General features: G+C 43.4%; 1 protein-coding gene across 2 annotated transcripts in view; it reads left to right on the top strand.

Annotated features, from left to right (window-relative positions):
* The window catches only part of PTPDC1 (protein tyrosine phosphatase domain containing 1), a 58846-nt gene that overhangs the window by 17837 nt on the left and 18454 nt on the right, over positions 1 to 22555 (top strand). For both annotated transcript variants that reach the window (XM_040620361.1, XM_040620362.1), the window contains exon 2: positions 11176 to 11263. In XM_040620361.1, coding sequence (XP_040476295.1) covers positions 11182 to 11263 — 82 coding nt within the window. In that variant the 5' untranslated portion in view covers positions 11176 to 11181. The remainder of the gene's footprint in view (positions 1 to 11175; positions 11264 to 22555) is intronic.

The following is a 22555-nucleotide window of genomic DNA, read 5'->3' as shown; positions in this document are numbered from 1 at the left end:
TTCCTGTGATATCTTTCACATTTTAGTATCAGTATAATACTGTACTCATAAAATGAATTATGACATGTTCTCTCCTCTTATATTTTTTGAAAGAGTTTGAAAAGGATTGGTGTTAATTCTTCTTCAGATGTTTGGTAGAACTCACCAGTAAAACCATCTGGGCTTGGCTTTTCATTGTGTGAAGTTTTTGAAATAATTTAATTTCTTACTTATTGTAGATCTGTTCAGATTTTTCTATTTCTTCATGAAGGTATTCTTGGTAGTTTCTGTCTTTCTGGTAATTTATTTCATCTTATTATTTTTTGGCATACTTTCTTTACAGTATTTTCTTATAATCCTTTTTGTTTCTATAAGGTTAGTTACAATGTCCCCTTTCTACTCTTGATTTAATAATTTGAGTTTCATCTTAGTCTGTCTAAAAATTTGCCAATTTTGTTGATCTTTATTAAAGAACAAATTTTATTTTGTTTTGTTTAAAGATTTTATTTGAGAGAGAGAGTGAGAGAGAGAGAGAGAGAAGGAGAAGGAGAAGGGGGAGGAGCAGAGGCAGAGGGAGAAGCAGACTCCCTGCTGAGCAGGGAGCCCAACATGGGGCTCGATCCCAGGACCCTGGGATCATGACCCGAGCCAAAGGCAGATGCTTAAACAGCTGAGCCACCCAGGCACCCTGGGGTTCTGTTCTTAGGTGCATGGATATTTAGTCATTATATCCTACTGATAAATTGATTTCTTACCATTGTAAAATGTCCTTATTTTGTCTCTAGTAACAATTTTTGTCTTACTGTATTCTATACTATATATAGCCATCTCAGCTATATTTAGGTTACTGCTTACATGATATGTATTTTTACATCTTTTTTTCTTTTAGCCCGTGTCATTGAATCTAAAGTGTGGTTTTGTAGGTAGCATATGCTTGGGTCATTTTTAAATTCTGATGGAATCCAATTTATGTTTTTCTTTAATTTATGCTTCTGGGTCCATTTTTTAAAAGCCTTTATTTTTTCAGAGAAGTTTTAAGTTTTCAGCAAACTGGAGAGGAAGGGACAGAGATTTCCCATATATCCCCTGCCCACACACATGCATAGCACCCCCAGTTATCAACATCACCCGCCAGAATGGTTCATTTGTTACCATTGATGAACTTACATTGACGCCTCGTAATCACCCAGTCTGCTTACCTTAGAGTTCACTATTAGTGTTCTATGGATTTGGACATTCTATGGATTTGGACAAATGTAGAAGGACGTTTATCCATCATTATAATGGACAGAGTATTTTCACTGCCCTGAAAATCTGTGCTCTGCCTATTAACCCCTCCCTTCTTCCCCCATCCCAAGTAACCACTGATCTTATTGCCTCTGTAGTTTTGCCTCTTCTGGAATGTCATATAGTTAAGTCATAGATCATGTAGCCTTTTCAGATTGGCTTCTTTTACTTAGTAATAGGCATTTAAGATCTCTCCATGTCTTTTCATGGCTTGATAGCTTTTTTTTTAAAGTTCTGAATAATATTCTATTATTTGGATGTACCACAGTTTATCCATTCACCTGTTGAAGAGAATCTTAGTTGTTTCCAAGTTTTATGAATAAAGCTGCTGTGAACATCTATGTGCAAGCTTTTGTGTGGACAGTTTGCAACTCCTTTGGAAAAATAGGAGTGCAATTGCTGGATTGTATAGTATGTTTAGTTTTATAAGAAACCACCAAACTGCCTTCCGAGGTGACTGTACCATTCTGCATTCCCACCAGCGATTCCTTTTGCTCCCCATGCTCATCAGCATTTGGTGTTGTCATTGCTCCACATTTTTGCTATTACAATAGGTGTGAAGTGGTATCTCAATGTTTTCATCTGCATTCTGGTGGCATATGATGTGAAGCATCTTTTCCTGTGCTTATTTTCCATCTGTATATCTTCTTTGGTGAGTGTCTGTTAAGGTCTTTGGCCCATTTTTATAATCAGGTTGTTTGTTCTCTTATTGTTGAATATTAAGTTTTTTTATATCTTTTGGATAACAAGTCATTATCAGATGTGTCTTTTGCAAATATTTTCTCCCAGTCTCTGGCTTGTCTTCTCATTCTCCTGATACTGTCTTTTGCAAAGCAGAACTTTGTAATCAAGTCCAGCTTATTAATGATTTTCTTCATAGGTGTGCCTTTGGTGTTGTATCTAAATAGGCATCACTACACCCAAGGTCATCTATGTTTTCTCCTGGGTTATCCTCTAGGAGATTTGCAGTTTTGCATTTTATGGTTAGGTCTGCCATCCATTTGAGTTAATTTTTGTGAAGAGTTTTGTGTCTAGATTTTTTTTTTTTTTTGGTATGTGGGTGTCCAGTTTTTCCAACACCATTTGTTGAAGAGACTGTCTTTGCTCTGTTGTGTTCCCTTTGCTTCTTCATCAAAGATCACTTGACTTTATTTATGTGGGTTTACTCCTGGGCTCTCTGTTCCATGGATCTATATTTTTGTACTTTGGCCAATTCTACACTGTCTTGATTACTGTAGCTTTATAGTAAGTCTTGAAGTTGGGTAATGTCAGTCCTCCAACTTTGTTCTCTTTAAGTATTTTATCAGCTATTCTAGGTCTTTTCCCTCTCCATATAAATTTTAGAATCATTTTAATGATGTCCATAAAATAACTTATTGAGATTTTGGCTGGGACTGCATTGAATCTATACATCAAACTGAGAAGAATTGACATCTTGACAATATTGGATCTTCCTATCCATGAACATAAATATCTCTCCATTTATTTAGTTTATTTATTTGGTTTATTAGAGTTTTATGGTTTTCCTCATGTAGATCTTATGTATATTTTGTTAGATGGATTTATATATTTATTTATTTATTTATTTATTTGACACAGAGAGAGAGAGAGAACCCAAGCAGGGGGAGTGGCAGGCAGAGGGAGAAGCAGGCTCCCTGCCCAGTAGGGAGCCCAGTGCCAGACTCAGTCCCTGCACCCTGAGATCATGACCTGAGCGGAAGGCAGATGCTTAACCAGCTGAGTCACCCAGGCACCCCTAGCTGGATCATTTTAAAAATCCATTCTGCCAATCTTTTACTTGAGTGGGTGGGTATGTGAGCCATTAACATTTAATATAATTACTATAAATTAGAATTTATATCTGCATTTTTGTATTTTTTTATGTTTTATGTCTTTGCACTTCTTTATTCCTTGATTCTTGCCTTCTTTCATGTTAGATTTTTTAAAAAGATTTTATTTATTTGGGAGAGAGAATGTGTGTGTGTGAGCAGGGGGAGGGGCAGAAGGAGAGGGAGAGAGAGGATCCGAAGCAGACTACGAGCGGAGCGTGGGTCTCACGACCCTGAGATCGTGACCTGAGCCAAAACCAAGAGTCTGATGCTTAACTGACTGAGCCACCCAGGCACCCCATTTCTAAGTATTTTTATGATACCTATTTTGTGAACTTTTCTGTTGCTCTTTCTTTGTGTGGATTCGAGTTACCCTTTAGTGTCCTTTGTTTTGGCTTGAGGTGTAGTATTTCTTATAAGGCAAGTCTGCAAGCAGCAAATTCTGTTTTGTTTTTTTAATGTTTTGTTTTTAAACCTGGAGATGTTTTAATTTCTCCACTTTTTCAGGGAGAGTTCAGCTGGATATGGAATTCTTGGTTAACTGTCTATTTCTTTCGACACTTGGAAGGTGGTCACTTCCCTGTCTTCCATCGTTCTGATGAGACACAGCCATGTGTTCCACAGGGTATACCCTCTGCACGGCATATTCTGAGCTGCAGCTTCCTCATCTCTGGGTTAGTGGCCTCTTCATTTCTACCTGCTTTCTTTCCTCCAGAAGCTTACTGAGGTAACTAGTCTACTGATAACCTCCTCCTGCTCCTTACTCTGTGGGATTCTTCTTTTTTAAATTTCTTCTCACCAGAGTCTTAGGAGGAAGAGAAAGCTAGTGTATAAGCTTAATCACGACCTAAATCAGAAGTTCTGTGTATCTTACTGTGGAAGGTCTGATCTAAGCCTTTAAAGAGCCAGGAGCCACACACCTGTTCATGTTTTAAGTCACCCAAGTACTTGAAATATGTCTCACAGAATAGTTTTTTCTTAGGGAAATAGTTCAGGAATTGATGAGTTAGAAAATCATGTTATCTTCCTAGTCTGTAAATCAATGGGAATAATAAAATGGATAGCAAACTGCTTTACCCATTATTTTAAGCTTTTCATGTTGAACTACTTGAAATTGAAAAAAAAATTAAATAATATGTCATAGAAATGTATTTAAATGTGGACATAATTATGTATCCACAATATTTATATACTTATTAAAAGGAATAGTTAATGAACAACTGTTGGTTTAATAATCCAAATTATGCCGTCCAAAATGGTGTGGTATCTGGAGCTTGACCCAGAAGTGGCTACTGTGGGGAGTCTTTCTTCCTGCTGATATCACCTGCAAATCAGTGACCTGATTCCAGGTCATCGCTTGGTCCAAACTAGGATTCTGGGAGGAACATTAGTACCCAGGTCTCACCCAGGAATATGAAGCTTTTTCTAGGTTTGGCTGATGATGTGGGGCTTATTAATGTGTTCCAGGATTTTGTGAAGATTGACTGAGGACTTGTAAAAGGAAGGTTTTATTGTTTGACAGCTAGACAGAACCCAGGAGACACACTTTTATGGTAACCTGTGTGAATACCTGCTGTTAGGTAAATGCAAATGGCTTACCTAATGCAGCAGTTCTCAAAGCATCACTGGAAACCAGGTAGAAATGCAGATTCTCAGCCCCACCCAGACCTACTAAGTGGAAATTCTGTGGGTAGGGCCCAGCAGTCTGGGTTTTTAAGAAAACCCCTCTGATGGGTGTTGAATCAGTAACTATAGACATCTTGATGAGTTTGAAGTATCTGTGGTGGTGACACTGATGTGAGGTGGGTTCAGACCTGTAGGAATGAGCCTTGTGTGGCTGTGGGAAAAGGCTAGGGACAATGGAAACCTTGCTTGCAAAAATCTGTTCCACCTATTGTTAACATTTTACCCATTTGGTCATTATCGTAATGTGTTTTTCTTAAGAATCTGAACCAAACAGCATATTTCTTTAAATGATGAAAAAGAGGATCCTGCCGTGGTGGTGTTTTTCTCAGATCTGTGATGAGTCTCCTGAGAGCCCAGGGGCCTTCCCTGAGGTGCATTTAGGGTGTAAGATCACAGAAGCGGGTGAAGTTCATAGCACACTGTCAGACATCGGTATATTCAAGGCAGCCCTTTGTCCTTTCCCTGAGTACTTAACTTGCTAGAAAGGCTGGAGGGGTCTCAAGAAAGAAAAAACATTTTTTAAAATGTTGTCTGCCTGCCACCAGGGGTGATTTGAGGAGAAAAAGAATTTTATTAGTTTGTCATTTTCTTTTTTGAGGTGCAGATTCAGAAGTGATGAGGAGGTTTCCATTTAAAATAAATTTGGGGTGGGGGGTGTTTGGGTGGCTCGGTCGGTTAAGCATCTGCCTTCGGCTTGGGTCGTGATCCCAGGGTCCTGGGTTGAGCCCCACGTCGGGCTCCCTACTCAGTAGGGGAGTTTGCTTCTCCTTCTTTCTCTCCCTCTGCCCCTGCTTGTGTGCTCTCTCGCTCACTGTCTCTCTCAAATAAATAAATAAAATCTTAAAAAAAAAGAAATTTAAAAAAAGAAAAGAAATTTAGGTTTTTTGTTTGTTTATTTTATTACATGTGGAATCATAAAGAGTGCTTTAATTCCGTGAGCACCAAATACTAGTGTGGTACCAGGAGGCTATGTTTTATAGCATCCGAGACACTAGGTTAATCTTTAGTCAGCCCTACATGATAAGGGGATGTAAGAAAATATGTAATTGGTGTTAGGGAATGCATCCTAAGGCAGAGAAAATTTGAATTACACAGACCCATCTCTCAAGGAATTAGAAGGAACACAGGTTGAAAACTCGCAAGGAGTTGGAGATATAAATGTGATCAGGAAAACTAAGATAGGGAAAATGCCGCTGCTTGCCTTTGCATGGCGGTGCTGTCATGTCGCACCCGTGGTCTCAGCAGTAACCTTGACATAGGGAAGGCATGATTACTGTTTCCCCTTTGCAGATGAAAAGGCTGAGGTTCAGTGAGATTAAATGGTGGTGGTGGTGGTGGTGGCAGCTACCTTTGACTAAACAGTAATTTGTGTATTCATTCAATAAATCTTTACTGAGGACCTACTATGTGCCAGGCCCTGTTCAATACAGTAGTTGACAAAGCAGACAAAACTCTATGCCTTCATGGGGCTAACATTCTGGTCAGGGAGGGCAGACAATAAAAGGGTAAGTCAGTCAATTATGTACCATGTTAGGTGTGTTTTCTTCAAAAGTCCTGAGGAGAACAAGGAAACAGGGAAGGGGAGATGGTTTAAATTATAAACAGGGTAGCTAGATGGGTTTTGAAGAGAGGGGGAGCATGACCTGGCTGAGGTTAGGGTCACTCTGGCCGCTCTGTCGAGGGCAGACTGAACTATGGATCAAGCACAGAATTAGCCTGTATATAGGCTTGCAGGTCATCTTTGCAATGACTGCAGGGCAGATGTGAGTCTCAGAGATGTTAGTAAATGTGCTTAAGATCACAGAGCTGGCTGTGCCAACATCTCTGTCCAACAGGAGTGGGGATTTTATGACCGTACAGTCAGACCAGCTGCATTTCTGTTTCTATTAGGAGGGAGGAGGCCAAAATGTGTAAAGGAGCTTTGTTCTTGACACTTGTCTTTGGGACAACAGTGAATTAAGACTTGTACAAAGGATTAGCAAAGTGCACAAAGCAAAACAAATTTGAAAATCTTTCTGTGGATTGAGAGGTCTGAAAAAGTTTCTTGAAAGCTAAGGAATTATCAGTGTAGCGTATTTAAAATGCATACAGTAACATTGAAGTTTCTTTTATCCAATGTGAGGTCTTTCCTGTGGAGAGGCTGTGTGTGTGGCGGTGAAGAGCACAAATTCTGTAGTGCAAGGTGTGAGTTCCGATCCTAGCTCCACTATTTAATAGCTGTGTGGCTGCAGGCAAATTATTTGACTTCTCTTTGCTGTTGTTTTCTAACCTGCAAAATGGGAATAATATATGAGACTAAACACATTTTTACCGTATGGTCCAGCAGTCATGCTCCTTGGTGTTCCTGTAGGAGCTGAAAAACCTCTGTGCACACGGACACCTGCACACGAACGCATACAGCAGCTTCATTCATAACTGCTAAGCCTTGGAAGCAAGTCAAATGTCTTTTGGCAGGTGACTGGATAAATAAACTGTGATTCGTCTAGACAGTGGAGTATTATCCAGCACTAAGAAGAAGTGGACTGACAGGCCAGGAGGATGTGTAGAAACCTTCAGTGCATATCCCTAAGCGAAAGGCGCTAATCTGGAAAGGTGACATACTGTGATTCCAATTATACTGCATTCGGGGAAAGGCGAATCTGTTGAGACCGTGAACAGATCAGGAGTTGTTGGGGTGGGGCAGAGAAGGGGATGACTGAGTGGCGCACAGAGGATTTTCAGAGCAGCGAAAATTCTCTGTGTGATCCTGGAATGGCAGATACATGTCCTTGTACATTTATCCAAATCTATGAGTATCCAGCACCAAGAATGATCCCTAAGGTACACTGCGGACTCAGGGCGATGATGGTGTGTCCATGTGGGCTCATCAGCTGTAACAAATGTGCTATCGGTTGGGAGTGTTGATGGTGAGGGAGGCTGTGCATGTTGGGGTGGGACAAAGGGTACATAGGAATTCTCTGTACCTTCCACTTAGTTTTGCTGTGAGCCTACAACTGCTCTAAAAATACACCGTCTTGTTTTTATTTGGAATAATAGTAGTACTCACCAAATGGTGGTGTGGTGAGGATTATATGAGTTAAGACAACTAAGGGTCTTGGAACAGTGCCTGGTATGCAGTAAGCTTATGTGCTGTAGTTGTTAATACACTATTTGTGAACATAAAAGTATACAGCTTTCATAAGTTCACTGACGTACTTGGAGATCTCTATTTTTGCCCATCCAAACTTACATTTTTCAACCTCAAATTCTTCTACCGTGATTGCTGTGTAGAAAGTAATTCTGTTGGCACGTGTCTTTAATGTGGGCAGGGGCCGGCCTCCTGCAGCAGTGGGGGGTGGAGCGCAGGTTGGCTCCTCCCCGGATGTCCCACCTCAGGTGTCTTGAGGCGCCCGGGACAACCCTGATGCCGTGGAGCAAGTGCTGTGCCAGCCTGGGAACGATGCTGCTGCACTTCTGACCTGTTGGCACTTCCAACACAGCCCCACCTGTTCTCCCCAAAAGTACATGTGCAGGCTTTTTGTCTGGAAGTTGGAAGGGAAAGCATGGCCTCAGAGCTCCTCAGGTCACCGAGAGCCTGTCTCTCATGTGAAATGCCGTTTTTATGGAGGAGAACATTCTTTATGTCAAGCTCTTACTTTGTGACGACTCTTCTTAACAGTGTGAGTGATCGTCCGTTGCTCTTCTGTGTTTTAAGTATTAGGTACTAATTAGTGAGCCTGTGATTAATCCTAAATGTTGAGTCATTTTGAGGAACATCTTGGGATGAAAGCAAATTGTAGGGTAGAGTGAGCAAAATATCTGTCATTAGCAGCAGGAAATGAAATTAAAAAGATGATTGTGCAGTGAAATGACAGGATTACTGTTCAAACCCTGTTTCTCCTGACTGTGCAACCAGGCACGTGAAATGAATTCAGTTGTGAATGAAGTTAATGTTTCATAAATCTTCTTGAGAAAGTTAACCATTACTAACTACCGGCAGGACTGTTTTATAGGTAATGAAGGGAATACTTTACAAAGTCTCATAAAATACTATGATATTGGTTTGCAAATTAAAATAACAGTAACATACTGGATACCTGTATGCCAGACATTGTGCTAGAAACACACACACGCAGTTGTCCTTTATCCTTACAACAAGCTAAGAAAGATCAAATAATCCTCATTTTACAGAACAGAAAATTGAAGCTCAAAAGACGGTTTGTATCACTGGCAATGAATAGAGTCACGGTTTAAACGCAGAACTTCTGACTGTACAATGTAGCTTAGCCTAGTTGTACCATCTGTAATTGGTCAGCAGTTATATACAGTTGGACTACACGTCAGTGTTTTTATGCAGAGTTAATAAACAGTGAACACTCTTGCAGAGTTCCCCTGGATTCCAGTTATTCAGAGAAGGCCAACGGGGTTTCTGCTTCCAACCACAGTGAAATCGCAGAGACCAGGGTTACCCTTCTGCCTTAAACAACTAGATAATCAGACAAAATATATAAAAATGGGTTTTGCACAGTGGAAAGCAGGGAGCTCGGGATGATGATCCCTGAGAGAAGAGAAAAGACATGCTGAGCCCAAGATTGCACTGTCTGCTTCCCTGGAAGCAGTTTCTAGGCTGCCGCATGGGAGCCTAAACGGAGCCTCCTCAGAGGTGTGCCGAAACCAGGGTGGCTGGAATTTGTGGTGAAGGGCACTGGAGAGAAGGGAGCATCACGGAGAGGGCTGTGGACACATGCAGAGGGCCTGCAGGCTCCGCTGGCCTCAGTGTTTGAGGACTGATTTGTGCACACTACCCAAGGCCGGAGACGGACGCAGGAAGGAGTGGACAGGACAACTCCCAGGGCTCTCAGAGGGCTGGAAGCAGATCATGTTCCCACCAGCCAGAGAAGAAAGGCCTTGTGATAGGCAGAGCAGCAGGTGGAAGCCTCGGAAAGATGTCACATTAGCAGTGGGACTAAATTAGCCTAAAATGAGGGCTGCTGTCGAGCTGCCGTACTGGCTCCAGAGCATTAGTCTAAGGAGACAAGAGAAGTCAGTGGTTGAGGTCTGCTGGATAAGTAAGGTGGGGGTTTCCTTGAAGAAGCTGTAAGGTAAAGTGGGACAGGAGTCAGGACTGGCGTTTGGGCAAAGAGGAGGGCTGTTTAATTTGTCAAGCAGTGGAGCTGGGGCTACGAGACTGTTTAGATCAAAGCAGGTGATGAGCACCTGCAAGGAGAAGGAAGAGGAACCTGCCTGATGCTTTTGATTTTCTGTTTTAATGCACAGACTTTGAAAGGTCTGGAAATAACTGTTTCCCAAACTGATGTTTATTAGATGTCTCAGATCTTTGAAAATTTGTAGTTTAACTCTAAGCATATACTAACTCTCAGGTAATTAGACCATTAAAGAAAACTTTCCATTTTTCCACTGTTTTTCCTAGGTTAAAAGAATTACTTTTTCATAAAAAGCATGTATTCATGTTGTTTGGCAAAAATACAATATTTAAGCCGTACAAATGTAGATGATTTACAAATAAAGAGAGCTTTTACTATTTTTAAAATGACTTTTATAGTCACATTTGGATATATATGATATTCTTTGAAGATGGGCCATCTTTAATTTTGTGGATTAACTATTATGTTGTAGCAGTACTGTCAGCCTGCAACAAAGGGTTAGCTTTTATCCGTCTATTATCTATTATTAAATTGAGATTTATGTGTTGCATTGGAGAAGCTTTTCTTAATGTGGCAGAAAAGTTACAGGAAAAATCTTACAGGTTGGTCTACATGAGACAGTAGTGCTGCTAGGCAGAATATACCATAAACACATACGAGACGTGATAGACTGTTTTTAGAAAGTGTGATTTTTTATTAAGTTAAAAAAATTTTTTTAATCTATTTGAGAGAGAGAGCATGAGCTGTGTGAGGGGGGTGAAGAGGGAGAGGGAGAAGCAGGCTCCCCACTGAGCAAGGAGCCCAATGTGGGACTCGATCCCAGAACCCCAGGATCGTGACCTGAGCTGAAGGCAGATGCTTCACCGACTGAGCCATCCAGGCACCCTATTAAGTTTTAAATTTTAATTCCAGTGTAGTTAACACACAGTTTTATATGAGTTTCAAGTGTGCAGCACTTCTGTACACACCGGTGCTCATCACGACAGGTGCACTCCATACTCCCCATCACCTGTTTCCCCATCCCTCCCCATCTCTCCTCTGGTACCATCAGTGTGTTCTTTGTAGTTAAGAGTCTGTTTCTTGGTTTCTCTCTCTTTCTTTTCCTTTCCTTTTTGTTTCTTAATTTCCACACAGATTTCATTCTTTAAAGGCCAAATAATATTCCATTGTGTGTGTGTGTGCGTGTGTGTGTGTTCATAAATGAACATCCCATAGGCAAACTCTCAAAAACTAATTTTTTCCCCCAACAGACTACCATGCCTGCGGGAATCTTGCCTGAAAATGAAGAACCGTATTCCGCTTTGGTGAATAACAGTACGTATGCTGCAAACATGAAAGGTAAGAGTGCTTTGATATGCTTGCTGCCTCTTTGTACAAAGTGGCATCTAATGAAATGGTGTGAGTAGACATGACAGAAGGCTCGAGGCCTCATACTGGGATCCCGAGTGCAGCTGCTATTTATGGCTTTGTTTATTTCTGCCTCCGTTTTGACCTGTTAAAATTCCTTTTCAAAATCCTGAATAACAGGTCTTTTGAGAAGGAATGTTGAAAACAATGTCTCCTGCATTATCCTCTCAGAATGAAATTATCTGTTCCTCTCATCAAACGCCTCCTTGTGAGTCACGCTTTCCTTTCTTTCCTCTCTCCTTCCTTGCAAGTGTCACTTAGACGCATGTTCAGAAGCATGGTACCCCTGCGTCTCCCAGTCTGTCTCTCTCCTCTGTTCCATCCCACGGTTTTGATCTTTTCCACGGCAGCCCCAGGAAGGAAGGGTGCTGTGACTGGGGCTTTTGCTGCCACACTTGCCCCTACTCCTTTGTGCTGCCACAGGTGCTAAGCTGGGGGCAAACCCTGACTCCCTGCCGCGTTGGCACCACTGGTCCTACTGCTCCCGCCAGCGGTGAGCCAGATGTTGAGTCATTTTTCTTGGCAATGTCCTTTGTGTGATTTTCCTATTGCCTCCTTTAGGTTTGCCCTGTTCACTTTAGTGTTCCTGTACAGGGGACTTTGAAGGACTGTCCCCCGAAGTGGGATCAGATGACGTAAGGAAGAGTAAAGGAGTAAGGGTTTGAAGGGAATAACTGGCTCTCGGTGGATTGTGCTCTTTTAGGAGTCCAACCACGCCACCAGGGGGAGCTGTCTTTCACCGGGAAAAGGAGTGTCTCCCTCCTGAGACCTGGCCCGAATTCCAGGTCCTTGCAGATCCTCCTTCATCGGTCTGTGCTGTGCCCACTCTGGAGGCTCCAGGACTGCTACTGACCACCATCTGTGGGCGGCGTCTGTGTGCCAGTCTTACTGTGCGTTAGTTTCCCTGGTTTGGGAAGGAAGTGCTGTCTAAAACCAATGCAGTAACGGTGCCTACTTGCTGCTTCCTTTGTACGGTGATGTGTTTTCTCCTCAGGGACTCTCCAGCTAGCAAGCATGAAAGTCACAGAACCTTTTCCCCTCTCCCTTCTTCCGTTGAAGTGTCACCTCTTAGCTGGGGTTTCCCACCAGGGACTCTCTAGGCTTCTGAGGCAGGCAAGTCTTCGGTGTACAGGAGAGCGCCGGATGCGGAAGACAGCATCCTGCACCCCCCACCGCATCCAGTCACGTCCCCAGACTGCAGTGACGCCCAGAAAGCCTGACACGGTTCCAGTGGGAGGGCTGTACTGCCTCTGTGTGATCTTCTAGCTGAGCTGTTGCACCTTTCCGAAGGCCGTCTTTGTCATGGACATTTTCCCCATTGTATAAATGTAGCAAATTTTTAATTAGGAAAAATCTGGAAAAATAAGAAACTTTACGTCAAACTTTCTTAGTGAGTCTCATGTATAAACGTAGTCAGCTATACTTTATTGGGTTAACGCTGGGATGGGAAGCATTTTTTTTTATTATTGGCTAATGAATCGTGAGAAAACTTAATTAGGGAGTACATAAATAAAGTATTTAAATTATTTGTAAAGGAAAGTAGAAAACTCAGCAAGAGCTATCTTTGGAGTGAGACAAACCTAGATTTAAATCTTGGTTCTACTTTTTGAAAAAAAATTGGGGGAAGGTGGAATTTCAAACATTCATAAAAGTGTGTAGAATACTATATATGTGGAGGTACGGATCTCTGTGGAGGTACCACCCCAACGTATAGGTGCCATCCCCATGGAGGTGCCACCCCCCACAGAGGTCCCCTTCCCCATCAGGTGCCGTCTCCCAGCTTTAACAGTTTCAGCTCACTCACTTCCTCCCCTCCTTTCCCCTGCTTCCTTGTTACTTCATTTCATTCCTTAACCATATCACCATTACCATAACTAAAAAAACTTAACAATTGCTGAACATCATCGGTATCTAAACATTGCTCAAATTTCTGTCTCACAGACGTACATGTTTTCATTTGCAATCGGGCCCCACAGAAGGCAGTTTTTTAGAACTGGTTGTTATGTGTCTTACATCTCTTTGGCATGTAGATTTCTCCCTCTTTTTCCTCCAATATATTTGTTAAAGAAACCAGGTTTTTTGCCCTATAGAGTTTGCCACAGTCTGTATTTTGCTGATTATATTCACATGTTGTTTTCTATAAATTGAACTGACAGAGGGTCATAGGGTCTGATCAAGTTGTTTTTTGTTTTTTTTTTTTACTTACAGTCATATTTGATGGATGGTGCTGTATTCTTCCATCAGAATGCCCGTGATGTCTGGTTGTCTCTCTTGTAACATTAGCTCTTCTGTTTTGAAATAATTTCAAACTCACAGGAAAGCATAAAAAAAAGTTCCCATATCCTATTCACCCAGGGACCCCCATTCAAGTTTTGTCAGCTGTCCCAATAATATCCTTTAATAGCAAGAGGGCACTTGTCATGTTTTCTCAGTTCCTTTCAGTGACCAGGAACTGCTGATTCTCTTCACCTTTACGAAAGTTCCAGGCCAGTTATGTTGCAGCACGTTGCTCACTTGGGGTTTGTCTGCTGTGACATCGTAGTCACATTAAGGTCATGCATTTTTGGCAGAAACATCCCAGAAGTGATTTTATTCTTTCCTCACTGCATCCCATCAGGAGACCTAGAAGGCCCCTGGAAGTGTTAAGTTTGATCACATCAGGACAGTGGCGTCTGCCGAGATGTGTGCATTATAAATCGTGCTTTCTCCCTCACAGCTCCTGTTTTGTGGAGACGTCTTTGGAGAGTCTTCGTCCAGCTCTTGGTCAGCACCTTGCGGCTCCACCTGAATTAACCATCCTGATGGTAGATAGTGAAGTGGAGGGCTCCTAATCCCATCATTGCTTCTGTGTTTCTCAGCCGGCACTTTCCTGTAAAGAGGAACTTTCTCCTCCCATTTATGTGTCCGGTTGTTTCTCCATTGCACTGTGGATTCCTGTTCTGTTCAGGGGGATGTATCAGTCACTGTCATTTGTTTTCATGCTCAGCCATCCCACACTTGGCCAGCAAGAGCCCCTCCCGGCAGGGCCATCCCTGCATGCCTGCTTCCTCACCCAGCAAGGTCTTCTTCTTCTTTTTTTTTTTTTTTTTTAAGATTTTATTTATTTAGTTGACAGAGATAGAGACAGCCAGTGAGAGAGGGAACACAAGCAGGGGGAGTGGGAGAGGAAAAAGCAGGCTCCCAGCAGAGGAGCCTGATGTGGGGCTCGATCCCACCAGCAAGGTCTTCTATCTCCCCTGTCCTTTCCCTGTCCCAGCCCTGAAGTCACCCAGGTCTGCAAGGAGCTCTCATCCTTTCAGTGGGGAGCAGTGTCCAGAAACCAAAATGTGCTCTCTACTGCGAGGACATTGCAGTTGCCATGCTCTCTGGGAGACAGAGCTAGGAAGTATATGTTACTAAGTGTGCACAGATACCTACCTGCTTTTACGTGTTTCTATATGGTGAAAACTCTGAGTTTATATTGGTATTTCCCATTCTCATCCATCACTGCACCATCATTCTAGCTTTTCCCAGTATTACGTTTATAATTCCCCTTCTTCAAGAATGAGAACCCTCGCTCTCATTATCTCCAATATGTTTCCTTATTTCCTCAGGCCTCCTTTTCATGACCAGTCTCCCAGCCCTGCCGTCGCTCGCCCCAAGCTCGTCCACACGGAGTCTATACCCTGCCAGGCTGAGTGCCATACTCTGCTGCAATTGACCCTTGAGCACATGGGGGTGGGGGCACAGATGAAAATCCACAAATAACTTCTGACTCCCCAAGAACTGAACTACTAACAGTTGCCTGCTGACTGGGAACCTTACTGATAACCATTGATTAACACAGATTTTCTGTGTTACATACTGTATTTTTGCAATAAAGTAAGGTAGAGAAGAAATGTTAAGGAAATCACAGGGAAGAGAAAATACATCTACAATATTGTACTGTATTTACCCAAAGACATCTGCGTACAGGTGGACACGTGCAGTTCACACCCGTATTGTTCAAGGGTCACCTGCTACATGACCCTCACTTAGGCCTGCCTCATGGCTGTTTTTAGTTTGATTATGTATATATTTTTAATTAAGATATTGAGATAATTGTACAGTCACATGCAGTTGTCAGTCATGATACAGAAAGACCCTTCACTCAGTTTCCACTGCCAGTAACATCTTGCAGCTCTGGAGTGCAGTATCACAGCCAGGGTGTCAGCATTGTTACACTCAAGATACAGGACAACATTAGGGACGCCTGGGGGGCACAGTCAGTTAAGTGTCTGATTCTTGGTTTCAGCTCAAGTCATGATCTCAGGGTTGTGGGATTGAGCCCTGCACTGGACTTTGTGCTGGCCCTGGAGCCTGCTTAAGATTCTTTCTCCCTCTTCCCCTGCCCCTCCCCCTGCTCATGCGTGCACTCTCCCTCTCGCTTTCTCTCTTAAAAAAAAAAAAAAAAAAAAAAAAAAAAAAAAAGATACAGGACAGCACTGTCACTACCAGGATCCCTCCTGTTGCCCTATTATAGCCAGACCCACTTCTACCCGTGAGTCTGGCCCCTGACAAGTATTGTGACATCAAAAGTGCAAGCGACGAAGGAAAGAGATAAATCAGACTTCATCAAACTTTGAAACCTCTGTGCACCACAAGATGCCATCAGCAGAAAGAAAAGTCAGTCTGCAGAATGGGAGGGACTATTTGCAAATCACATATCCATCTAATTAGGGACTAGTCTCCAGAAATGAAGAGAATCCAAAATTCAATGAGCAAACACAAACAGTCTGATCCAGAAATGACTTGAGTAGACGTTTCTCTGAAAGGATACAGAGATGTCCAATACACACGGTTATTTTAACCGTTAGAGAAATGCAGACCAAAACCATAGTGAGATACCACTGCGTATGCATTCAGATGGCTGTTACCAAACAAACAAACCAGAAATAACAAGTGTCCGTGATTAGATGGAGAGACGAGAGCCCTGGTATGTTGCTGCTGCTGGAAATGGTGCAGCCACTGTGGAAAACAGTACGGCAGTTTCTCAAAAAATTTTAAAAAGACTTACCCGGGGAACACCTGGGTGGCTCAGTCCGTTAAGTGTCTGCCTTCAGCTCAGGTCATGATCTCAGGGCCCTGGGATTGAGTCCGGCATTGGACTCCTTGCTCAGCAGGGAGCCTGCTTCTCCCTCTCCTTCTGCTGTTCCGCCTACTTGTGCTCTCTCTCTCCCTCCACCCTCACTGACAAATAAATAAATAAAATCTTATAAAATAAAGTAAATGGAATAGACTAGAAAAGAATTACTACATGATCCAGTGGTTCCACTTCTGGGTGTGCATCGTAGGACAGAAAGCAGGGACTCACGCTGGTGTTTGTGCACCCACATTCATAGCGGCATTCACAATAGCCCAAAGTGGGAACCAACCTACAAAGGTGGCACACAGGTGCAGTGGGATATGAATCAGGCTGAGAAAGCCTGACACCTGCTACGGCGTAGATGGACCTCGAAGACACCACGCTGAGTGAAATCAGCCAGACACAAAAGGACAAATGCTACACGAGTCGCATCTATGAGGGATCCAGAATGGTCAAATTCATAGGGACAGAAAGTAGAGGGGTGGGTGCCAGGCACTGGGTGGGGGGAGACATGGGGAGTTAGTGTTAAATGGGAGCAGAGTTTGGGTTTGAGAAGATGAAGAAGTTCTGGAGATGGACGGTGGGGATGGTTGAACAATGCAAATGTACTTAATGCCAGTGTAAGTACCGTACACTTAAAAATGGCTAAAATGGCCTATTTTATGTCATATATATTTTAGCACAATTAACAAGGAAAAAGGAAGGTGCTTTCTCTTCCTCTTCTTTTCCTTTCCCTTCCTGAACAAGTCATTCCCAAGCCACTGGCAGGGCCACGAAAAGTAGGCACGCATACCAGAGGGTGAGCGAGGCTGCAGTGCTGAAGACCAGGCAGGGTGAGGGGCGGCAGCAGTCATGATGCCTGTGTGGGATGACGTGTGTGAGGTGTTCGAGTGTGCGGGTGTTAGAGCACTCGAGGCCAGAGCCTCGGATGTGGTTAGGAGGGTTCTTGCATGGCCAGTGGCCCGACGTGGAGTAGCCGAACACAGGCAGGGCATCCACACAGGTCGTGGCAACAGCAGCCCGGCTGGGGTATTAGAGCCCACATTGGGGGGAATCCACATCGAGAGGGGCAACAGCAGTGAAGGGAGATCGGTCACATAGAGGGGCCCAGTTAAAGATGGTGGTAGCAGGGTTCTCACTGCTGCAGAAAGGTGGAGGGACCATGTGTGTTGGATTGGAATTGGTATATAGGGTGAACTCTTGGTTTTCAGTTTATATATATACGCGTGCATATAGAGAGACGTGGACGTGTGGAATGTGTGTATGTGTGTCTGCGGCGCGCGTGTTCTTCAGCTCTGTCTGCTGAGAGGGCCTGCTGGCGGCAGCATGCTGATAGCCACGAGCACACCCAGCACCTAGACTTCCTTCCTCAGTGCCATTCTTCAGCCACAAACACGCGGGCTCTTGGGTCTCATCATGAGGAAACAGATACATTCTGCAAAATAACGGGCCTGTACTCTTCAGAAGTCAAGGGAAGACTGAGGAGCTTGCTCTGGACACACGGGGCAGCCACTACAACGTGCGGTTCTGACGTGGTGTGGCGTGATTTGCCATAAGGAGCAAACCTCCCTGAGGTCATCAGGGAAGCTTGAGCAAGTTCTGAGGGACAGAAGCAACTAGTCATGTATCAGTTGTAATCTTCTGATTTGGGGGAATCTAGAGGATGTCTTTGTTTATGGAAAATATACACTAAATTATTTGAAGTAATAGGGCAGCAAGTCTGCAGCTTATTCTGACAGTTCAAGAAAAAATACTCTTTTTCTGTAGGTTTCAGATTGCTTCAAAATAAAAGAGAAAGTCTTCTCCAAAAAATCTTTAAAATTAAACCAAATATTTCAACCATGTTGCATGCTACTGAGCAGTCCACCAAGACAAAAACTATCCAGAGGCCATTGGACACCTTAGAGCAGTTTTCAGTGGGTAATGGGGGCAGAGACCAGAGCGGCATGGGTTGGCGCTGAGATAGGTGAGATGCAAATGGCCACTGCCATCAACTGTTTAGAGGTTTTGCTGTGAAGGAGCAGGGGACTGTGGTGTGAGGGGCAGGAATGCTTGGACAGTTTAGAAGCTATAGCCCGAAAAGGGGAAGTTTTGGAGAAGTTCTGTCTTCAGATATTTGAAGATCTTGCAAAGTCAAAGAGATGCTTTGTTTTAGTTTTTGGAGGAAAGTAGAGCCAGCGTTTACGGAGCAGGGGGTTCTGACTAACGCATTGAGCCGTCCAGCAGCTGAGTGGTTGGTGGCCTTGCATGAAGTGAACTCCTATCACAAACAGTGGCAAGCAGAAACTGCTCCTGGAAGTGACTCCTCTGGTGACTTAGGGCTGAGGCCAGGTGGACCTCCAGGTCCCACTGCGCTCTTCGGCCCATTGTCACGTGAGTTTGTTTAAATAACAAGTTCTCAGCCCTTTCTGAAATCTTGAGTCTAAGCGGAAAGGACCGGTTCTTGGGGTTCCATGTCTGCTCTAACCACTGCGTGTGGGGATTAAAGAGGAAAAGACCGTGCTGTTGCGTGCCTCTCAGCGGGTTTCTTTGTTGCTTACTGCGCTTACCACAGGGGTAGACAGTCTTGCATTTGCAGTGACCAGGGAATCCCTTGGTTCCTTAAACATTATTTTGAATTGGGGAAGGTCTGATTGCCCACCTGTAATCAGGCCAGTGGCCACGAAGGTGTTACGGCATGGAGACCGGAGCACAGCGCCCTGGTTCTCTGTGCTTCGAGGGGCCCTTTGTGTGTCGGTGATGACAGCAGCTTGGGGCGTATTAGATTGGTCACAGGGATTATCCTTTGTATTGTTTTCCTGCTTTTTCTTGGATCCTGGTTTCTTGTTAGAGATGGTATATTTGGGAGTGAGAAGGGTACGAACAGTAGCAAGATTCCGCACCCATGAGTTTATGTTCATGGGATGTAGAAAACTGACATTTGTCTTCTTATGTATTTAGAAGAATATGTTGTCAGAGTAGTGAAAAACAGATGAATTATTAGCAGGTAAGTTGGAAAACAGCAGTAGTGTGGATTCTTGTGGCCTGCAAATAAATTATAGCTGTGGAGGGACAAGGAACTTATGATAATGACGTTCTTTCTGTGGCCGCCAGAAAAAACACTCTTTACCTTTTAAGTGTCCTTGAAAGCATGGCGCTTCACAAAATTACTGTGACTCTGAAACACTCCATTTTGTATATCACAATATTACATGAAATAGCAATTAAAATAGTATTATGGCTCCTGTTTATCTAAAGAGAAGGCCTCTATTTTTTTCCTGCTGGTAATTTATATATTAAGATTTTACTTCTAAGACTCTGAATAACTATCATTAGCAATCTGTAACTCATCCCAACTAAAATTTTTTAAAAGATTTTTAGGTTGTTATAAAAATATACTTTCTTAATGAATACAGAAAGAGAGATCAGTTTGGTATAACTATAACATCTTCTATTCCAAGAATTTGAAAATAATCTCTCTACAGTTGTTTCATGATTGTTTTCCTGCAACATTCTGTGAACAAAAACATGGTTTTCGAAGACCACAAATTAAGGAGATGTGAGATTTCTGAGGTCAGAGAGGTTGAAACAAAGCTTCTCAGGGATGGCTTTTCTCAATCTTTATTTTAATGCTGTATTTCTCTCTGGCCTCAGAAAAAACCTGTGTTGAGTTTTTAAAAACATTACCTCTTTCAGTATCTTTGTACGTAGTTGTTGAAACATGTAAAGACTCACCTATATGAAAATATGAGCTTTGAAAATTCTGCTTACCAGCCACCTCATCCCTAGGAGTTTGCCGAAGGAGAAATGTGGATATAAAAATGTTTAATGTCTTGTTTTTAAATAAGATCATGGATCGTGCCCTAACTGTCCAACAGCGAGGGAATGAGGACATAAGTTATGGTGCACCCACTTATGCGTGAGGACCCTCATGCGTCCATTGAAGGAGAATTGTGAGACCCGGAGCAAACGGGAAGGTGTGGCCGTCTGCTTAGAAAAGCAGGAAGGTGTGTTCACAGAAAGTCCACATGTCTATGGACAGGGGCAGGAAGAGAGGCCAGTGTAGACTTAGGGGTGGGATTGAAGGTATATTTCCCTATTGGAAAGCGACTTGGCATAAATAAAAACTGGCTTTCAAAGATGGATTTGGCCACGATTTGGGCATTTTGCCAATGAGTAGTCTGGAGCCCAAGACCGTGGGTGACAGTCCTGCCATGTCTGGAGGAAGGAGACGTCCAGCCCACCTGTCATGCCCACACCCACAGGTGGACAGAGCTCCTCTTGAGCAGCAGGTGTGCCTCCCGCACCCTCGGGAGTCAAGGGTGAGCACTCAAGGGAGGGTGCAGCTGCCTTTCAGACTCCTGTTTGCCTTCGGCTCCACTTCCCTGAAGACCACCCTCAGGGTCCCTGAGCGTCCAGTGACAAGAGTCCATACAGTGGTTACATGTTTATTGGAGGTCCACCCAGTTCTTAAGATTTCACAGCAGAAATTGTTCTTGAGATGACACATAGCCAGCCCTTCTTCAGCATCGTCCAGACAAGGCTGACCGTCATCAAATTCGTTTTCATTCTTGGAGCCATTGAAAGCAATGCCACTTGGGCCCTGGTCCATGGATGTCCTTAGAGCTGCAGGCGTGGGGCATCTCCCACTCGCTGGTAGAGACTTTCCAGCCGCTCCTCATGTGCTTCTCATCTCCAGGGGAGCTCGCCTGCTGGGTTTCTCCACGGGCTGCGTGAACTGGCTTCAGCATCTCACTAGCACCGTGGCTGCCATCTGTCCACTCCTGCACTGTCTCGCACCTCGATTAAGTCCATTCACGCCATCACTGTCCCAGCAGGCCTCTGGTCCCTGGCTCCCAGCCCATGAGCCCCCCGTGCAGAGACTTGCTCAGAACCCCTGCCCCACATAGCAGATGCAGACCCCCGAGTTTGAGTACTCAGGGCTGTCGGCTGCCAGGCTCCAGCTCGCCCTCGGTGTGGCATCTTCTCCTCCTCCTCCTGTAAAGCTCTGTGGAAGCTGTGCTTTCTGGATTGGTTACATTAAAAAAATTATTTTCTGTCACTGTATGCAAACAAGGACATGGCACGGCTCTCACGTAGGACTTTGGGCATCAAATTGAGCTTCTCTGTCTCTGTCTTATTTGACAGAGTCTGTTCAGTTGGGGCGTTGGGGTTGCATTTTAAAAGGCAAGTGCTTACAGCATTACTGATAATTAAAATAAAACAGAACAAACAAAAAAGAGCCGTATCTGTGGCAGGAAGTTGTTTCTGTCTGCACATGGCTGAAGCACCATTTGGAGAGACAGAGAGAGACACCGAGACACAGAGAGACGGGGTGGGGTAAGCCTGACATTCACAAGGGAGGAGGCGGACATTAGTGTTAGATTTTCTGTGTTCTTTGTGTCCTTTATCCTCAAGTTGCAGCCACCTCCTCATCCAGCTCCTGAGAAGAATGTGATACTTAGTGAATTTTTTCCACATGCCTCCACTAAGACATTCCTGAAGCTTTGTTCCCCCCACAGTCAGTGACAAAAGGCGCAGACTTGCATCTTTGAGCATTTGAGAGGCATAGCCACTTAACTACCTGATAAAGGCATGGCCGGGATCTGTGTTTTCACATTCCGAAAGTAAAAGTATGGAGGTCTGTGTCTTCTGATCACATCAACCCTACAGACGTCTTTATGTGTTCTGTCCAAGTATTTTTTAAAAATAGTTCTATCAGGAAAATTATAGGGGACTTTCTGGTTTTGAAGAACTGAATGGCGTTTTAATAATGTTACGAGGCATGCTATACATTCTACTTCATTAGAGGTAACTTCTTGTCCGCCCTGTTCCAGAGAGGAGTAGAAAGAGAAGTTTTTTCAGACTGTTCAGAGAATAGATATGAAAGGAATAACAGAATTTAAACCTTTCAACATGTGTATAAAAGGCAGTGTCTGTGTCATAAACACATTTTTCTAAATTCATTACAATGTGTTAGATGTAGTTCTTTGAGCTGGCAGATCTTTCAACTGTGTATGAGAAACAAAATAGAGTAGTTGCAATTTAGTATAATCTATTTAAAATACATGTTCTTCCCTCTATTTGAACAATCTGTCCAAAATGCAATCCATTCATGTGGGATTTCGCCTGTACAGCTC

Source organism: Ursus maritimus, unplaced genomic scaffold (genome assembly GCF_017311325.1).
Source record: "Ursus maritimus isolate PB19 unplaced genomic scaffold, ASM1731132v1 scaffold_34, whole genome shotgun sequence".
NCBI lineage: Eukaryota > Metazoa > Chordata > Mammalia > Carnivora > Ursidae > Ursus > Ursus maritimus.
Note: the sequence above shows the minus strand (reverse complement) of the source record. Positions and strands in the feature narration are given on the sequence as shown.